At 44.0% G+C, this 19,539-nt stretch overlaps 1 protein-coding gene across 5 annotated transcripts in view; it reads left to right on the plus strand.

Annotated features, from left to right (window-relative positions):
* GPCPD1 (glycerophosphocholine phosphodiesterase 1) overlaps window positions 1–19,539 on the plus strand; it is a 741,593-nt gene that overhangs the window by 460,753 nt on the left and 261,301 nt on the right. For all 5 annotated transcript variants that reach the window (XM_069234162.1, XM_069234166.1, XM_069234163.1 and 2 more), the window contains exon 12: window positions 3–95. In XM_069234162.1, the coding sequence (XP_069090263.1) occupies window positions 3–95 (93 nt within the window). The remainder of the gene's footprint in view (window positions 1–2; window positions 96–19,539) is intronic.

Below are 19,539 nucleotides of genomic sequence, written 5' to 3' on the forward strand. Positions count from 1 at the left end.
AGGGGGCTGCTTATGTGGAATTTGATGTGCATCTTTCCAAGGACTTCGTGCCCATAATATACCATGACCTCTCTTGTTGCATATCAATGAAAAAGGTATGTAGAAGCATGCTATAATTTATGTATGTGTTTTGTTTTGTATGACTGGGTACTTGTGCTTATTACCTTTTGTCAATTGTCTCTTCCACTCTTGTAGTAACTGTATTCTTCTTGCCCATGCTCATCAGTTGTATGCTGGGAACAGTGTAAGCAATGACTCTTGTAGGAGTTTGTGTTTATAGATCTAGATACTTATTTGTAGATATCTGTATAGATAGTTTATATCAGTAGGCATTTGTAGATCTATCTAGGTATCTATATCTCTATTCAGACGTTTTTGATATGTGCTTGTGGTGGCTATGAAGGGGGTTAAAAAACAGATATATCTAGTTGATCTTGATGGAGTCTTGTGGTACCATAAAAAGTAAGCTTGAATGCTCCTGCTACACCATGAAAGCGATGCCTGTTTGTAATACTGTGGTAACCTGGGGGGAAAAAAACAATAAATATACTTGTGGGGTGGGAATAGCCTTGCACAACCTTAGGCTTGTGCGCCTCTGTGGTGTTGAGAGCCTGTAGCGGGGTGGGGAGGGTGAGTTAGGTGGAGGGGTTGTGTGCAGGTATAGCCATATCCCCCAGCCACACACGGCCTTTGACCTTGTATAGAGGCAAGTTGCTTGCAAGATGTGGCCAGATGTCGGGCCCTATGGCCAGACCACCGCTGTTTATGGTAAAAATCTATGCTCAGTGGGATAATTGTATGAATATGATGAAAAAGCCCCAGACATTAACAGGAAAAACTAAAGATTAAAGTGATGTTATAGTTTGGTATAATAATCTTATGTTTAAAAAAAAAATAACATAGAAGTTGACTAAAAAAAAATAATGGTTAGTGTTAGATGTTGAAATAAATATTAAAAAACTAATGTTTCAAAACAAAAATTTACATTCAATACTTCTAGTTTACTGAGCTAACTATAACTTTTGCCCCGCCATGCACTACTTATGACCTCACGTTGCATTAGTTGCCATGTTAAATTGCATAATTGATTACATCACTTCCCTCTATACGCCATGGTAAAAAAATAAATATATATATATAGGGGTCGGAGCTGCCCACAATGGGCATGATCAGGGTCCCACTGCCCTCTAAAAATATGGTGACAGTCTTACTGTCCCCTCTAGAGGGCACATAGGATAATTACCTCCAATCTGCCCCCACCACCCTGGGACAGAAAGCCCACTAGACACCAGGGAAAACAACATAAGGGTGGGGGCTGCCCACCATGAGCTTGGCCATGTCCCCACCACCAAAGGGCCAACTTGACCCCAGGGGAGCAGAAAGCCCAATAGACACCAGAGACTGTTTATGCAGTATTTTTGTGGGTGAGGTGCCCTTCCTGTGCATGAGCCCATGATGTCCCCCACTGCATGGCCCATTAGTCTTTGACACAAGTAGGGTAAACCTAGGTGGTAGGATTTTTGTGGATTCTTGCCCATTCCAGAAGTTAGTTTCCATAACAGATTTCTAAGGAAAATACATGATTTCTGCCATAGTTTGAGGTTTGCATGGCATTGTGGTTAAGAAACCTTTATGGTATCGACGTGAGGCACGCTACCCTGGAATCTCCTTGTTTCCTAGTTTTCAATAATCGGATTCCTTGCTTTGCATGGGTGGCCACCTCTGCATGTCCCAGAATACCCCAGCTACTCGTACTGCTTCTCTCAATGAAGCGCTTTCAGGTCTTTTTTTTTTTGTCATGATCTCATGGCTCACCCACACAAGTGGGGCGACGTTCTTATTGGGCACAAGTGGAAACTCAGGATGGTTGGAAATATGTGGCTCCCTGCAGATTCCAAAACGTTCCATCACAAAAATATGAGGTAAATGTTTTTTTTTTTTTTTTTTTTTTTTTAACTCCTTCGCTGCCAGACCTTTTCCCCCTCAGATGGCAAGACTTTTTTTGGCTGTTCGGGCCAGTTCACGCTTAGGCCCTCATAACTTTTTATCCACATAAGCAACCCACGCCAAATTTGCATCCTTTTTTCCCAACATCCTAGGGATTCTAGAGGTACCCAGACTTTGTGGGTTCCCCTGAAGAAGACCAAGAAATTAGCCAAAATATAGCGAACATTTCGTTTAAAAAAAAAAAAAACCAAAAAAAGGGCTTGTGTTTTTTTTCCCTGACAGTGGCATCAACAAAGGATTTGCGGTGCTAAAACCACCATCTTCCCAGCTTTCAGAAACAGGCACTCTTGAATCAGAAAACCCCGTTTTTCAACACAATTTTGAGATTTTATTGGAACATACCCCATTTTTACTAAAAAATAAAAATTGGGCTTTCACCCTCCTTCCAGTTAGAGACAGAAATGGGTTTGAAACCAATGCTGGATCCCAGACAGCTAAACATTTCTGAAACGTAGACGAAATTCTGAATTCGGTAAGGGGTAATTTGTGTAGATCTTACAAGGGTTTCCTACAGAAAATAACAGCTGAAATAAAAACAAATATTGAAATTGAGGTGAAAAAAAACAGCTACTTTTCTCAACGTTTTACTCTGTAACCTTTTCCTGCGATGTCAGACTTTTGAAAGCAATATACCGTTGCGTTTGGTGGACTCTCCTGTTTGCAGGGATATATAGGGCTTGTAGGTTCACCAAGAACCCTGGGTACCCAGAGCCTATAAAGGAGCCGCATTTTGCAGTGGGTTTTCATTCGATACCGGGTATACAGCAATTCATTTACTAAAATATAAAGAGTGAAAAATAGGTATCAAGAAAACCTTTGTATTTCCAAAATGGGCACATAAGGTGTTGAGAATCAGTGGTTATTTGCACATCTCTGAAATCTGGGGTGCCCATACTAGCATGTGAATTACAGGGCATTTCTCAAATAGATGTATTTTTTACATACTGTCTTACATTTGGAAGGAAAAAATGTAGAGAAAGACCAGAGGCAATAATACTTGTTTTGCTATTCTGTGTTCGCCCACGTCTCCTGATAAAAATGGTACCTCAGTTGCGTGGGTAGGCCTCATGCTCGTGGCAGGAAACACAACATGGACACATCACATTTTTACATTGAAATCCAACGTGTTTTTTGCAAAGTGCCTCGCTGTAGATTTTGGCCTCTAGCTCAGCCAGCACCTGGAGAAACCTGCGCATTTCTTTTTAAAACTAGACACCTAGGGAAACCAAGATGGCGGTGACTTGAGGGGCTCTTGCCAGGTTCTGTTACCCAGAATCCTTTGCAAACCTCAAATGCTTAGTATTCAGATGTGTCTGTTACCCCCTTTAGTTGGTGTGGGGGCATAACCAGGCCCATACTGGTTGGTAGCCACCAACCCACTATTTTTTTTTTTTTTTTTTTCGCTGGCATCTAGTAGACTTCTTGCCTCCCTCGGGGTGTGGATCGGTGGTAATTGCCCTATCTGCCCACTGGTGGGCAGAATAACTTTGGCCCCATTTATTTGGGGTGGGGGTATGACCATACCCCTACCCTCTTATTTTGAAAAAACTATCTTCCCAGGTCTGTTGGCTGAGCATTTCTCTTCCGCATCGCACTGATGGGAGATGACCTCGGATGAGGTCAGCACACGATTGCGTGCTGATGTCATTGGATGTCACTGGGGGGGGTGGGGGGGGGTCAGGGTGGAAGGGGAGCGCTTTCCCCGAGGGCTGGTACCTGGATGTAATGGTTACGTCTGTGGTGCCTGTTCGCCGCAAGGGATTAACCAGTGTTTGCAAGGACTTAGTGAAATGACCTAGTGAGATCTGTGTAAGTCACGCCCCTATACTCCCCTAAGTGTCTAGTTTTCAAAAATGTGTAGGTTTGCGAAGTTTCTCTAGGCGTGCCACCGCTATGGCCAAAACATTGGGACAGTTTTGAGTGGAAGAAAAATTCTGATGTATCCAAGTTGCAATTTAGGGGGTTTCCTGTCAAGAGCACTAGGCCTACTCAAAGCGATGTACTATTTTTATCAGGAAAGTTGGAGGAATGCTGGGTGAAAGGAAGTGTGTGACTCCCTGCAGATTACAGCACCTTGCATCACAGAAATGTGAGAAAAATGTGGTGTTTTTTTTTTTTTTTCTCAAAGTTTGATATGTAAGGGATTCCGGGTTAAAAAAAAAAAAAAAAATCCTCTGGGGAGAGCACCACATCACCCCATCCTGGATTCCCCTAAGAGTCTAATTTTCAGAAATGTGTAAGTTTGTTAGGTTTCCATAGGTGCTGACATAGTTGGGGCTCAAAATCCACAGCTACGCAATTTGCAAAAAAGGCTGTTTTCAGTGGGAAAACTTGATGTGTCCATGTTGCTTTTTGGGCAGGTTCCTGTCCTGGCCATGGTCTGATCTGAAAGGTAAGTCCAGATGACTAACCTTCTTGTTCGGCACGGAGATTAAAGACTAAAATGCATTCATCATAGACATAACAGACTCTGAATCAAGCCTAAATCTGAAGGGACATCTTCAGAGCCGAAAAAATCCTCACCAATGTTTTCAGTTTGAGCAAAGCACTCCACACTCAAACCTTTAGATGTCAAAAGACACTTTTAGCAAGCAAACTACTTCTACCCTTGAATCCTTGGACATAAAACCTATTTTAGAAGTGATGGGCACTAAACAGCGAAAAATAACCTTACAAAAGGACACAGGAAGAATAATTGCTTCCCCTCCAATGTCCCTTAAGAGGAAATTGACTTTTGAAGGCACTTTAAAGGATATACCTCCATCAAAAAAGATCTCCGAGAATAAACAGTATGAAGAAGCTACAAAACACAAACCGCCTTCACAACCACATTCTCCTGTTCTTCTTTTCAGCCACCTCCACCACCATCACCCACATATGAAGCACAGTTATCACCACACACATCCACATAATGATGACCAGCAGGACAAAGATCCCTGGGATTCCCATTCTGCCAAATGATCCAGACTTACATCCTGCTGGACCATTGCCACCAGAAGACACTACTGCATACTATCAAGTAGTGGCCAGAGCTGCTGCCTATCACAATGTGCAGGTACATACAGATCAGATAGAACAAGATTTCCTTTTTGACACACTAGTGTCTACACACAAACAATATCAATGTCTTCCAATGCTTCCAGGAACACTCAGTCATGCTTCTGATATTTTTGAGGAACTCGTAAAGGCCAGAATTATCACTCCTAGAGCAGGTAAAAAATATAAATCTGCACCCTTGGACCCAGTGTTTATAAAAACTCAGTTACCACCTGACTCCATTGTAGTTGGCACAGAAAGAAAAAGGACCAACAGTCAGTCCACAGGAGATGTCCCTACTCCAGACAAGGAGAGTAAGAAAGCTGTAAATCATTGGAGGATAGCCAGCTCACAGGCTCTTTTGGCTAGGTATGATAGGGCCCACTAGGATGTAATGGAAGAACTATTGCAGTACCTCCCTCCAGAACACCAGAAGAGGGGACAACAGATAGTAACTGAAGGGCAAGCAATATCTAATAATATTATTAGATCTGCTAGGGATGCAGTTGATACAGCAGCTAGATCAATCAACACCAGCGTGCTTATTAGGAGATTAGCCTGGTTAAGATGTTCAGGGTTCAAACTGGTAATACAACAGGCGGTGTTAAATATGTCCTTTGACAAACAACATCTATTTGGCCCTGAGGTTGACACAACTATAGATTAACTTAAAAAAGATTCTGAAACAGTCAAAGCAATGGGTATGTTACATACCACACCCAGCAGAGGTATTTTTTGTAGATCACAGTTTAGAGGGGGTTTCAAACCATCAGCTTCAGAAACAGCAACTTCCCAACAAAAACAATCCTCACGCTTCTACACCAAAGGATCGTTTATAGGCTCCTATAGAGGATCCAGCAATAGAGGAAGGGGTAAACCGTCCACTTCCAGAGATTCCTCTCAATCAAATAAACAGTGACTTTCTCACCATTCCACGGAGCACATATCTCCTGTTGGAGGAAGACTGGTAAAATTCTATCCACAGTGGCACAACATCACTACAGATCGGTGAGTTCTCTAAATTATACAACATGGTTACTGTCTAGAACTCATTTCCATGCCACCAAACATTCCTCCTTGTTCACACACACTTACTCAGGAGCATCTCAGTCTATTAAAACAAGAGGTACAATCACTACTGCTCAAAGGAGCCATAGAAACAGTACCGTTATCCCAACAAGGATCTGGAGTATACTTGCTATACTTCTTCATACCAAAGAAAGATGATGCTCTCAGACCAATCTTGGGTCTCAGACCCCTAAATCTATACATACTGTCATAACACTTCCATATGATAACTCTACAGGACGTCATTCCCCTATTACAAAAACTGCATCCTTGAGGTCTTGCTTATTAAATCTCAAGGATGCTTATTTCCACATTCCCATACATCAGCACATCAAATGTATCTAAGATTCGTTGAAGCAGAAAAGCACTACCAGTTCAAAGTGATTCCATTTGGGGTAACAGCACCAAATGTTGTTGCAGCATTCTTCAGGAGACAACACACACGTCTTCCCATATCTCTACTACGGGCTTATAAAAGCTAGTACACTTAAAATTTGTCAACAACATACTCAATACACCATAAACATCCTACACAATCTAGGATTCACCATCAATTACCAAAAATCTCACCTGCAGCCATCACAGATACAAATGTATTTAGGAGCAATTCTAAACACTCAATCAGCATTGGCATACCCAAACCCAGTCAGGATTCAAGTATTTCACAATCTCATATCGCAACTACAGTGCAACCACACTTATACAGTAAAGTTAGTCATGAAATGATTATTAATGATGGCTTCATGCATCGCAACAGTACCCAATGACAGACTCCATGAGACCACTCTAACAATGGTCTCAGGCACCCGGTCAAATTCAGGATCTAGTGTTGGACTGCCAAACTCACGGCTCTCTGCAATGGTGGAATTGCAACAACCTATCAAAAGGGCAGCCCTTTCAGGACCCTGTGCCTTAGACCAAAATCACAACAGATGCATCAATGATAGGTTGGGAAGCTCATCTCAACAACCTCACTATACAAGGGGAGTGGGACTCAATCTGACAAACTTATCACATAAACCACTTGGAATTACTAGCAGTATTCCTAGCACTCAAAGCTTTTCAGACACAAATTACACACAAAATAGTATGAATGAGGACAGACAAAATGACCACAATGTGTTATCTGCAAAAATAGGGGGGACACATTCATCACAATTGTCCCTTCTAGCACCGACAATTTGGAATGGGCAATTCACAATTGCATTCAATTAGTGGCAGAGTATTTTCCGGGGATACACAATTAACTAGTGGACTTCTTAAGCAAAACGCAACAAGTACATGAATTGGGAGATTCACCCACAGGTGATTCAACGAGACTTCCAAATGTGGGGAACACCAGAAATAGACCTTTTCGCCACAAAAGAAAATGAAAAATGCCAAAGCTTTGCAATCAGTTACCCATACCTCCAATCCAATGGCAATGCTCTATGGATGTTTGCTTACACTTTTCCACCTCTCCCACTAATTCCATTTCTGGCAAAAAGATGAAGCAAACCTCACTCACCATGATAATCATAGCTCCAACGCTGGCATGTCAACATTGGTACACAACACTATTGGATCTGTCTGTAAGTACCACGTCACAAACTACCAAACAGACCGGACCTGTTGACACAAAGGAGAGGTCAAATCAGATATCCAAATCCCAGTATATTCATCCTGGCAATTTGGCTCCTGAAGTCATAGTTTGGCTACTTACAACTTACATCAGAATGATATTCTAAAAGAAGCACGCAAACCCACAACTAGACAATGTTATACAGCAAAATTAAAGCGTTTTGTCTACTATTATCAGCTAAAAACATTGACCCACTTAAAGCATCACTACAGGATATTGTTTGCTATTTGTTATATTTACAACCTTGCATATTCCTCTATTAGAATCCATTTAACATCAATAGCTGCTTACCTCCAAAACAGACAACATACTTCCCTGTTTAGGATTCCTGTTATAAAGGCTTTTATGAAGGGTCTTAAAAGGGTTATTTCACCTAGAACTCCACCAGCCCCTGTGTGGAATCTTAATATTGTACTTGCCAGACTTATGGGGTCACCTTTTGAACCCATCATTCTTGCTCCCTTCAATTTTTATCATGGAAGGTTGCTTTTTTGGTAGCAATCACTTCTTTAAGTAGAGTTAGTGAAATTCAAACATTCACTTTAGAGGAAACCTTTCTTTCATATTCACAAAAACAAAATAGTTTTTAGGACAAACCCCAAATTCCTACCAAAGGTGGTTTCACCTTTTCATATCAGTCAGTGGAATTGCCAGTCTTTTTTTCCACAGCCAGATTCAGAAAAGAGCTCTCATGTACCACACAGACAGAATAAAAGATTTCAGAAAATCCAAGCAACATTTTGTGGCTTTTCAACAACCTCACAAAGGTAATCCCATTTCCAGAAACGGATTAGCACGATGGATAATCAAATGCATACAAACCTGCTATCTTAAAGCTAAGACAGTTACCAGTAAATCCTTAAGCTCATTGCACTAGGAAAAAAGGGGCTTCAATGGCATTCTTAGGAAATATACCAATGGCAGACACATGTAAAGCAGCCACATGGTCTACACCACACACATTTACTGAACACTACTGTGTGGATGTATTATCTCGCCAGCAAGCAAATGTTGGACAAGCAGTGGTTAGAACACTACTTCAGACTACTACAACTCCTACATTCTAGCCACCGCTTATTTTAGGGAGCGGACTGCTTTACAGTCTATGCAAAGCATGTATCTACAGCTACACATGCCACTGGACGGAAAATGTTACTTACCCAGTAGACATCTGTTAGTGGCATGTAGTGCTGTAGATTCACATGCACCCTCCCTCCCCCCCGGACGCCTGTGGCTGTTGTAGTATTATAAATTGCATGTATGTACGTTGCATGGACATCTCATTTACTCCAGTATTGGAACTTTCATAGATTCACATGCTTGAATCATTCCCCGTCGTCGAGATGGGAATCGTAGGTACCTTAGAAAAGACAATGTCCCCAAAGACATAGTAAGCATAACATTATAACTCTACATTTTAGTAATCTATTGAAGACCTTATGCAAAAAGGACCAAACTTGAGCCTCAGCCAATCAGAGTTCCCCAACCTCTAGAACCTGCGGTCGTATCAGGAAGATCACAACTCAACAAGGACTTGCATAGCATTATTTAACGAGTTGGGCCTCACTCTGAATCTGAACAAGTCGAACATATTGCCAACAAGAGTGACAAACTTTTAGGGGCAAAAATCGACACCATCAGAGATTGGGCTTTTCCTTCGATGGAGAGGCAAGCGAGACTCGTTTATCTAACAGAGTACAAAGAAAAAAACTTTCAGTGCGCACCTACAAGCCGCTTCTGGGGATGATGTCTTCTTACATACTGTTAGTCCCCTTTAGTTGACTGAGAATGCGTCCCCTGCAGGAGGAACTAGATCTTCAAAGGATACGGAAAGAGGGCTCATTCAACGATTTAATCACATTAACGCTTCGAATTATTCAAGCGCTCCACTGGTGGAAAGACCAGTTAAACATCGAAGTCGATCTTCTTTTCCTATCTCCTCGTTCTCAGTTAATCATTACCATGGATGCCTCGCTATAGGGGTGGGGAGCATATCTTCAAGAACTTCAGATCAGCGGAAAGCAGAGCAACTCCTTCCAGAAATATCACATCAATTTCCTGGAGTTTAGAGCTCTTTTCCTGGCCCTGCAGGCTTTCCTCCCAAGAATAAGACACCCAGCGGTTCTCCTAAGAACAGACAGTACTGCAGCAATGCATTATTTAAACAAGCAAGGGGGAATTAAATCTCTTCGCCTATCTCGAGAATCGCAGACTATTTGGAACTGGGCCATTCGGAATGGCATTTGTCTACGAGCGGAACATCTGCCAGGAAGGCAGAACGAGACAGCAGACACTTTCAGAAGGCTGACGTTCTCCTGTCAGTAATGGGAGCTGAACCAGGAGGTGCTCGACCAAGTCTTCAGGAGGTGGGGGAAACCCAAACTGGATCTCTTTGCAACTCTGCAGAACACCAAATGCCGCTTTTATTTAAGTTGTGTTCACCATCTGGGCTCTTGGGGGAATGAGTTTTCGATGGCATGGTGCGTAATATTTGCCTATGCTTTTCCGCACATTCCCCTGATCTCAAGAGTACTTGCAAAGATCAAAAGAGAGCATTGCAGGCTCATCCTGATTGCTCAGTTTTGGCCTCGCCAACATTGGTTCTCGGAACTCCTCCTGCTCGGAGACAGACCACATTCCATTGAATATTTCACCGCAGCTCTTGACGAGGGTCAGGTTTTACATCCAGACCCCAGATCACTCAAATTCACGGGCTGGCTCCTGAACACAATGAGTTCACCCATTTAAATATTCACCCTGAATGTCAGGATATTCTTTCTAAAGCCAGAGCAGATAGCACCAACAAATCATACTCTTCAAAATGGAAAACGTTTTGTTTGTGGTGTCAGAGGAGCAGATTGTTCCGCTGCTGTCTCCACCGGAGCGAATATTGCCTTATCTCCTCCATCTGGCATCAATGGGCTTGGCGCATGCATCCATTAGGGTGCATTTGGCAGCTATATCTCGCTTCAGATGTTCGCCGACATCGCCATCTCTTTGCTCTTCTAGATTGGTCAAGCAATTCCTCAAAGGACTCTTTCGAGTTTTTCCACCAGTAAGGCCTCCTCCACCGTCTTGTCAACTCAACACAGTTCTCTCAGCTTATGAAACACCCATTTGAACCGATGCACAGAGCGGATTCAAAGCACTTATCGTGGAAAGTAGCTCTTTTGCTAGCCCTTACTTCTTCTAAGCGGGTCAGTGAGATCCAGACATTGAACATTCAAGAGCCTTACCTTCAATTTAAACAGGATAGAGTGATACGAACCCCAAGTTTGTTCCAAAGGTGCCATCAGACTTTCATATTAATGAACCATTGATTTTGAAATCATTCTTTCCGAACCCAGAAAGAGCTCTGCACTCGTTGGACATCAAAAGAAATCTCAAATTTTACCTGGAAAGAACTAAGCATTTTAGAAAGACTACTCAATCATTCATCACGTATAGTGCCCCGAGGAATGGACAGGCCCTTTCCAGGCAGAATATAGCCAGGTGGATAGTAGCTGCTATAAACTTTTTCCATCAAGCAGCTGGTAAGTCTTTACACTCTTTGGTAAGGGCACACTCTGAGATCTGTCTCAGCGTCCTTGGCACTGTTTGCAGGTGTACCCCCTGCAGGACATTTGCAGAGCAGCCACCCGGAAGAGTACTTGCAAGTTTAAGAAGCACTACAGTATGGATGCCATCCCTAAGAGATGTGGCGGTTGGTCAGGCAGTCCTGCGACATCTGTTCAGTAACTATGAGCTCACTTTACCTCCCACCATCCTTCCTTTTGCTACGCACATTGCATGGTTTGATCTTTATATGTTTCATTTGTATATACCTTTAAATACATATACAAATACATAATACTATCTTTATAGAATGTAATGCTTTCATGTTGTTAGATAGCTCAGTGATCTCTCATTAATTTGAATGATGTAAAGGCAAGTGCGATGTGCTCCGAATACTGCTTTATAGTCTGATTCAAGCATGTTAATCTATGAAAGTTCCAATATTGAAATAAGAAAATAAGTTACTTACCTGTAACTATAGTTCTCCAGTATTGGAATCTTTCATAGATTCACATGTGACCCACCCGCCTCCTGGGGGAAGCTCACCTTCAATGTCTTTTGTTCAACCTTTAACATGCGCACTAGTGCTTAGAAAATCTCAGGTCCTGGAGCTTCTCTCAGGAGGGTTCTAGAGGGCGGGGCACTCTGATTGGCTGAGGCTCAAGTTTGGTCCTTTTTGCATAAGGACTTGGATAGATTACTAAAATGTAGAGTTTTAATTTTATGCTTATTATGTCTTTGGGGACATTGTCTTTTCTAAGGTACCGGGGACTCCCATCTTGACGACGGAGAATGATTCAAGCATGTGAATCTATGAAAGATTACAATACTGGAGAACTATAGTTACAGGTAAGTAACTTATTTTCTTCTTTACTAGCGGTGTGTGTGTTATTCGCCTAGTTAGCTGTATTGTAATTACCCAATTTTAACAGAAAATTATGCATAACTGTGTAAAATGCAGCTCACTCAAAAAATACTTACTTGAATTGTCAGTTTGAGTAAAATGCATCTTGAAAATATAATTTCCAGTTGTTTTTAGTGGTCATATATAGCTGCTTGCGTTAAGATTTGCAGTTTCACTCCAAAATTTCCTGAACGTGTTTGCCCTTGGGGGGGAAAGGGAAAAAAGCCCTGAAATTAATTTGCGTTTCAAAAAGTAACTGGACATGTCATCCATTATCCAATTCTTACCCACAGTAAGCTATGACCGTCATTCCCATCCCGGAAAACATTGTGGAACATTGTCATATAGCAGCTGATAGGAAAATATTCGTGCTCTAAAAAAATCCCAAGGCGCACACTGGTATTGCTAGAACTTGACCTTCTTGAACTTGGATGTGAAATGTAAAAAAGACAAAGTCTTACCACAAATTAATCAGGACTGACGCTGGGTCAATAAAATATACTCTTAAAATAATATTTAAAGAAACAAGCATTCCCTGGACGCTATACTTCCATACCGTGGGTACAACATTAAATCTTATTGCGGATAATATAAAACAGTAAGTACTTACCCTACCACTCTTAAAGAGAATCCTTAAGAATCAGACGGACCCTTTTGAAAGAACAAGGCCTTTCTGTGATCAGTCGGATCCCAGGTGCCTTGGGACTTTACAATACACACGGTCTGTGAGACGAATTTGAAAACCATCCTAGGGAGGCAGGCTTTTAGGAACAGCTTGAGCACCAGACTCCTAACTATGTCAGTGACTGATTTCAGAGCACACTGAAAATCGCAACTGGCAGTTGCACAGCACTGAAGCCTCTGCACTAAGTTCCACTGAATCAATTATCTATCTGTTTGTTGCTGCGTGGAACTGCTGCCACAAAGTCACCTCTTACTAAGGCCAATATTTTTGCAGCAAGGCATTCGATCATGTAAGGAGGGCATCTACTACGTCTACACATGTATGATTCCCATGGATTTAGCAAGAATCTCTAAGTTCTTTGCCATATGAAGAGAGAAACTGAGGGTTCACTGCATGTAATGTTTAGTTGGCTTTTAGCACTCATTTAGCTTGAATGCTTTGTGAGTCAAATCTTCTTAAATTGTATCTCCGAGGCCAGGCCAAAGAAGAAATAGTTGACTATAGTATGATGAGAGCCCAAGGTCGATGCTGCTATTACAGTTATCATGATTGCACATATAGTTTTTTTTTTTAATTTTTTTTTTAACACCCTGTTTTTCTGTCGCTTTTCGTTTTGCAGTTTGCAATGTTGAATCCATCATTTTACTTATATTACATCCTCAAAGTTAGTTTCCCTAGAGTAATTCAGGTGACGCTTTCTTCAAAAGGTTCAGCAGCAGTGAGCGCGCCATTAGGCCAAACTTCAGGTGGGCAGCTAATGTCTCCCGTCATGGTTGACCTCTACATGCAGATAGCTGCCATGATGATGTGAAATTTTTTACTGCTATACACAGTCTGCTATTTGGCTGAATTGTAGTTTATATGTTTCTCTCTGAAGCACCTGCATTTTGCTTTTGCTCCAAATTGCTTTGTGTGGGATCCAACGGAGCTGTTGTGTGCTATTAAGTGATACTTTAGTTTGCACAACATAATAAACTACGTTGTGCCGCCACTCCCATCTGCTGTATAACATTTTAATATTTTTTCAATCTGGTCACTATTCTAGGTATAGCACCTGTCCTGTAGTCTCATGCATTTGGCAATTTTTTTTAAAAGAATGCTATATAAAACACGCCTCAGCCTGAAGACAGAATTCCGGAGTCACTTTATTTCTTTTTAACACAAATTTTCATAAGCACTCCGGGTTCCAAAACTTGAGCAGCACTGATCCTTTCTTATGACTTTCATGAAGATTCCCCTTGAGGTGAATAACAGTCATAAATAGGCATGTTTCGCTCTCGGGGAAATCTCCATTGATGATGGTTGGCAGTGAATAGACCCACCCACTTGCAGGGATCCCGGAGCACCTCTTTACAATATATGTTTTCTTTTCTTTTTTTCAGTTTTACAAAATACAGATTATTAACAGATCAGAAGATTGTATCAAGAGTTACACAGTACACATTATGCGTTGCAAATATAGTACTGATCATTTCAGATGAATAGGATCTATGCCCCTCGACTGAGGGATAAGGCCTAACTAAATGTGTGACTTGGTACTCTACTTTTTGCCTAAGGGGTTGAGTATACGGTCAGAGCATCACTCCACCACATTATCTGTGTCTTTGCTGTCCTTTGAGGACATGTCAGATTCCTGGTGCTGCAGGTAAAGATGGCCATACCACCTTCGCCATTTCTGCAAGGGCAGCATGGTGCAGGAATTGAACAGGACTAAGTGGGAACTCCTGACGGGCCGCTTCGAAGGAGATGACGGTCTCCCAGGGGCACAAATCGCCTAATAATGTGCATCTGCCAAGCCTGATATGACAAGCTTTCCATTACCTGTCTGACAGGTTTTAGTGTCCAGATTGATTGTTCTCTGTATAATGGTGCCCGTTTCAATACTGTCTGCACATAACAGTGCAATAGGAGAACTGTTTGTCGGACTATGTAAGGACCCAGGGCCCTGTGGTTAGGGAAGGTCTCTAAGGGCTGCAGCATGTATTATGCCACCCTGGGGATCCCTCACTCAGCAGATGCACACTGCCTCACAGCTTGTGTGTGTTGGTGGGGAGAGAAAAAAGGTAAAGTCGACATGGCGCTCCCCTCGGGGTGCCGTGCCCACATCCCACTGCCTGTGGCATAGGTAAGTTACCCCTCTAGCAGGCCTTACAGCCCTAAGACAGGGTGCACTATACCACAGGTGAGGGCATAGTTGCATGAGCACTATGCCCCTACAGTGTCTAAGCAAATTCTTAGACATTGTAAGTGCAGGGTAGCCATAAAGAGTATATGGTGTGGGAGTCTGTCAATTACAAACTCCACAGTTCCATAATGGCTACACTGAATTCGGGGAAGTTTGGTATCCACCTTCTCAGCACAATAAATCCACACTGATGCCAGTGTGGGATTTATTGAACAATGCACACAGAGGGCATCTTAGAGATGCCCCCAGTATACCAGTCCGACTCCTGATGTTGGGCTGACCAGTTCCTCCCAGCTTGCCACAACCAGATGGGTTTCTGGCCACATGGGGTGAGTGCCTTTGTCACTTTGTGGCCAGGAACAAAGCCTGCACTAGGTGGAGGTGCTTCTTACTTCCCCCTGCAGGAACTGTAACACCTGACGGTGAGCCTCAATGCCTGTTCCAGTGCCCCAGGGCATTCCAGCTAGTCGACCTCCCTGCACCCCCACATCGACACCTGCATAGGGGATCCAGAGACTCACCCCCTGACCGCTACTGCCTGGTAACAAAGGAACCCGACGCCTGGACCAAGCACTGCACCCGCAACCCCCAGGACCGAGAGGAACCACCTACCAGTGCACGAGTGACCAGCAGGCGGCCCTCATCCTAGCCCAGTCAGTGGCTGGTCCGAGAAGCCCCTCTGTGCCCTGCCTGCATCGCCAGAGTTACCCCCTGGTCCCTCCATTGCTTTCAACTACAAACCCGACACCTACTTCGCACACTGCACCCGGCTGCCCCTGTGCCTCTGAGGGTGTGTTTTGTGTGCTCCCAGATGAGGAGGCTAGAACCGGAGCACCCCTGTTCTCCATAGGCGCCTATGTTGTTTGGGCCCTCCTTTGACCTCTGCACTTGACCGGCCCTGTGTTGGTGGTGAGGGAAGGAAATACGACATGCATGCTACAGGACGCCACAGCAAACATCTACAACAATACCCAAACTCTCAAGGGGCCGAAGATCCCTCTGGAACTAAGGGGAAGAGGCAGGGGGAAGACGCTGGGCAGTTAAGCATTCCAGCAGCCCCTGGAGGTGAGAGTCCAGAGGCCATCTAATTGGAGGCTTCTGAGGCAGAAGAGGAGGAGATGCAAAATGTCACTGTGAAACCATAACTCTAAAGACCAAATAAACTTCCCTCAACTCCTCAGTGCCTCCGGCACCACAAGATCTCTCAACCTCTGAAACACCCCTCAACAGAGACAGACAGAGGACGGTTCCCATAGGGGTCTGCCTTTAAACACTAGGTCAAGAATACATCTGTTAGTTTTGCGTGAAAGAGGATATCCCCACAGGCATCTGATGCTCCTTCCACCAATAAGGTGTTCTTGTGCATGAACGCAGCAGACAAGCGTGTAGCGCTTGGAGTAGCTGCACATTAGTGCATTGCAGATCAGTACAACTTGGAGGAAATGGAAAACCACAGCAGGAGTTGGTTGTTGAGGGCAATTCCCATCAGCAGCACAAATAGAACATGTGTCTGTGACATAGCAGATACTGTAATTAAAGGAAATAACACCAACATCCTTCTCTGCAGGCATTCCTGGCATAGATTCTCAGGAATTATTTTGCCAGAGGTGCAGCGGCACAGTCTAAAAGTACTTTTTAACAGCGAGCATCTGTTTTGCTTCCAGGTGGACCAGATGCTTGTATAAGTTCAAAAGAGCATGGACATTGTAAAGTCCATGTGTGAAAAGGGTACTGCCTAGAATTTCTCACTATGCCACTCATTATGCCACTCTGCTGCCATGTCCTCAGCTCAACCACCTTGAGAAGTAGGTTCAAGTGCTTCTCGCAGAGGGTACCATTGAACTAGTCCAACCCAGCACAGGAAAGGGGTGTCCTCCATCTACTTCTGTATGAAGCTGGCTGTCTGTGCTCTCTACCAAATGTAAGGGTATACTGTACAGGTAGCACAGACGACCCTTATTGGCTGGCGGAGGTTAAAGTAAAAACCCTGGATGCTCTTTTGTTCTAGTGGGTAGTGCAAAGCATTTGTTGAAGACAGTGAGTAAGAGAGTCACACACTTAAGAAGAAACTCGAGACCAATTGCAGAAAAATATAACACTTTTTGTCTATTTTTAGACACCAGTGAGGTGAGTAAATCGTACAAATACGCTTTTACGCAGTAATGCTTTTCAATAGGATAAAGAACATATACTCCATAGAGGTATTTGCAGAGGTATCTCGGGTGTTCCCATTAGGTAGTAGGGTCCTAGAGAGCCAAGGTCCTGAGAACCGCCAGCAGTTCAGTTAAACCTGCCCGGGGGGGGGGATCCTGATACAGAGGTACTGGACAGGTCTTGGTGTCTGTCCCACTGCACGGTTGGTGAAGGCGGGGGCACCTAGAAACAGGCTGCAGAGGGGGACTTTGGGGCAAGTCCTGGAGCTCCCAATTTGGGGCAAGTTCATAAGGGTCCTGGAAGCAAGGAGACAGTCGATAGTCGTGGACCTGGGCTGGGGAGATCGGGTGCAGAGGGGTTTGATTGTCTGGTCCTTTGCATCAGAGGGACTCACAAGGTCTGGTTAGACCTGCAGAGGGGGAAGAAAACAGACTGTCGGAACACTGTTGTGGGCAGCCTAGTTAGTTCTGTCGTCCCTCAGTGGTCAGGTCATCTTTTGCAGCAGTAGTGTCTGGTCCAGACACAAACATGCCCTTGATGCGTGCAACTGCTTTGGTTCCCCATGTGTTGATGCAGGGTGACTCCTGGTGAGCTTGGAATCTCCAAACTTGATGGGGAGATGGGTCTGTCCTCCTGGAGCACATTGACCTCCTCCTGGGTGACTGCTGCGTTGTTGGACCTGGTGGTCAGCTGATCGGTGGTCTGGACATTGTGGTCTGTGTCTGCAGGATGCATGGAAGTGGCTTCTTCACTCCAAGGGAGATGCTGGCTGGTTTGTGAAGTGCTGGCAGATGGGTCTGGGCTATTGTTGGGACTGCAGCAGGTAGGCAGGGTTTGGAGCGAAATGTCCAGGCTGGGACTCAGTTCTCACATTGGTTGGCTCTTCTGCGTCCTCCCCCTTATTCAGTCACAAGAATAAGTTCCTAGGGTTGGGGGGGGGGGGGGGGTTGCACCTAAATACTCTATTTAGGAGCATTTAGAGGAGTCTAGAGTAGTAGCAAATGGGCTACTTTCCCTTGGTGGGGGGGAGACTACACCCCCTATTTGATAATTTCCTGTGGGGAGTGGGCATAACAGTGTCTCAGAATTCCTAATTCCACTAAAAACAAGATGGTGGAACCCTTCCTTTGTGGAGCACATCAGACTACCCACCTTAGGGGTGTGACTAGCCTGATAGTGCAGCATGCCTTCTTGCATAGCTAACTGTCTTCCTGTCCTGGTGTGGAATGGGCCTCAGGGCAGGGGTTGGCCTGTCCCAAGTCTAGGGGAAGCTGGGGTGGCCCATCAAAGGTGGCAGGGACTTTGAAGTCACTGGCCTTGGTATGCAGATGCACTAGCCATCCTACTGGAGGAGGTGATAACACCTTCTTTCTGGCGCAGGCATTGTTTCTGGCCTCTTAGACCGCAGGCTCTTACCTCCAGGGTGTTATCTGTGGTGACAATGTAGTTGATACCAGTGAGCCAGCACACTAGAGGTTGTAGGTTTTTAGGGGGCACCTCCAAGGTTATCTCTGGGTGCATGTCATAATACATCCAGTGCTGGCATCAGTATGGCTTTATCAAGGCAAGGTGTTTGATACCAAACACCATAGATTTCAGTAAAGCCATTATGTAGCTGGGTAACTCATAAAGACCAGTGCCCACTGTAGGAAGCTAGTTCTGTATATACTATACCAAAGTGAGGTATAGTGTGCACAGAGTCCACGGCTTCCCCAGAGGCTTCACAGACGTTAAAGTAGACAATACTAATGCTCTCTTTTGTGGTAGTTTGGCTGAGGCGTTAGGCTTATCAAAGGGTAGTGTTAAGCATTTGTTATACACACACTGTAGGGGGTATATTGCTAATGCAGCTGTCCTCACCTGTGGTATAGTGCACCATTCCTTTGCGGCTGGAAGGTCTGCTAGAGGGGTGACTTACCTATGCCACAGGTAGTGTTTGGTAGGCATGGCACCCAGGGAGGGATGCCATGTCGACTTTGCCTTTTTCTCTCCACCAACATACACAATCTGCAGTGGTAGTGTGCATGTGTTTGGTGAAGGGTCCCTTAGGGTGACATAAGGTATTCTGCAGCCCTTAGGGACCCTCTCTGTTAGCAGGGCTCTTGGTACAACTGCTACCTTCTACATGATACTTATCTGTGTGCCAGAGGTGTGCCAATTGTGGAAACAATGGTACAGTTTTAGGGAAAGAACAGATTTAGGGAAAGAGTGTGCCATGTTGTGTTTTCACTCCTGGTTTGCACAGTGACATGCAGTCTGCAATGATAGAGTACATGGTTGGTCCCTTTGGGTAACATAGTACATGCTGCAGCCCTTAGGGACCC

The sequence above is a fragment of the Pleurodeles waltl genome, chromosome 5, assembly GCF_031143425.1.
Source record: "Pleurodeles waltl isolate 20211129_DDA chromosome 5, aPleWal1.hap1.20221129, whole genome shotgun sequence".
Taxonomy (NCBI): domain Eukaryota; kingdom Metazoa; phylum Chordata; class Amphibia; order Caudata; family Salamandridae; genus Pleurodeles; species Pleurodeles waltl.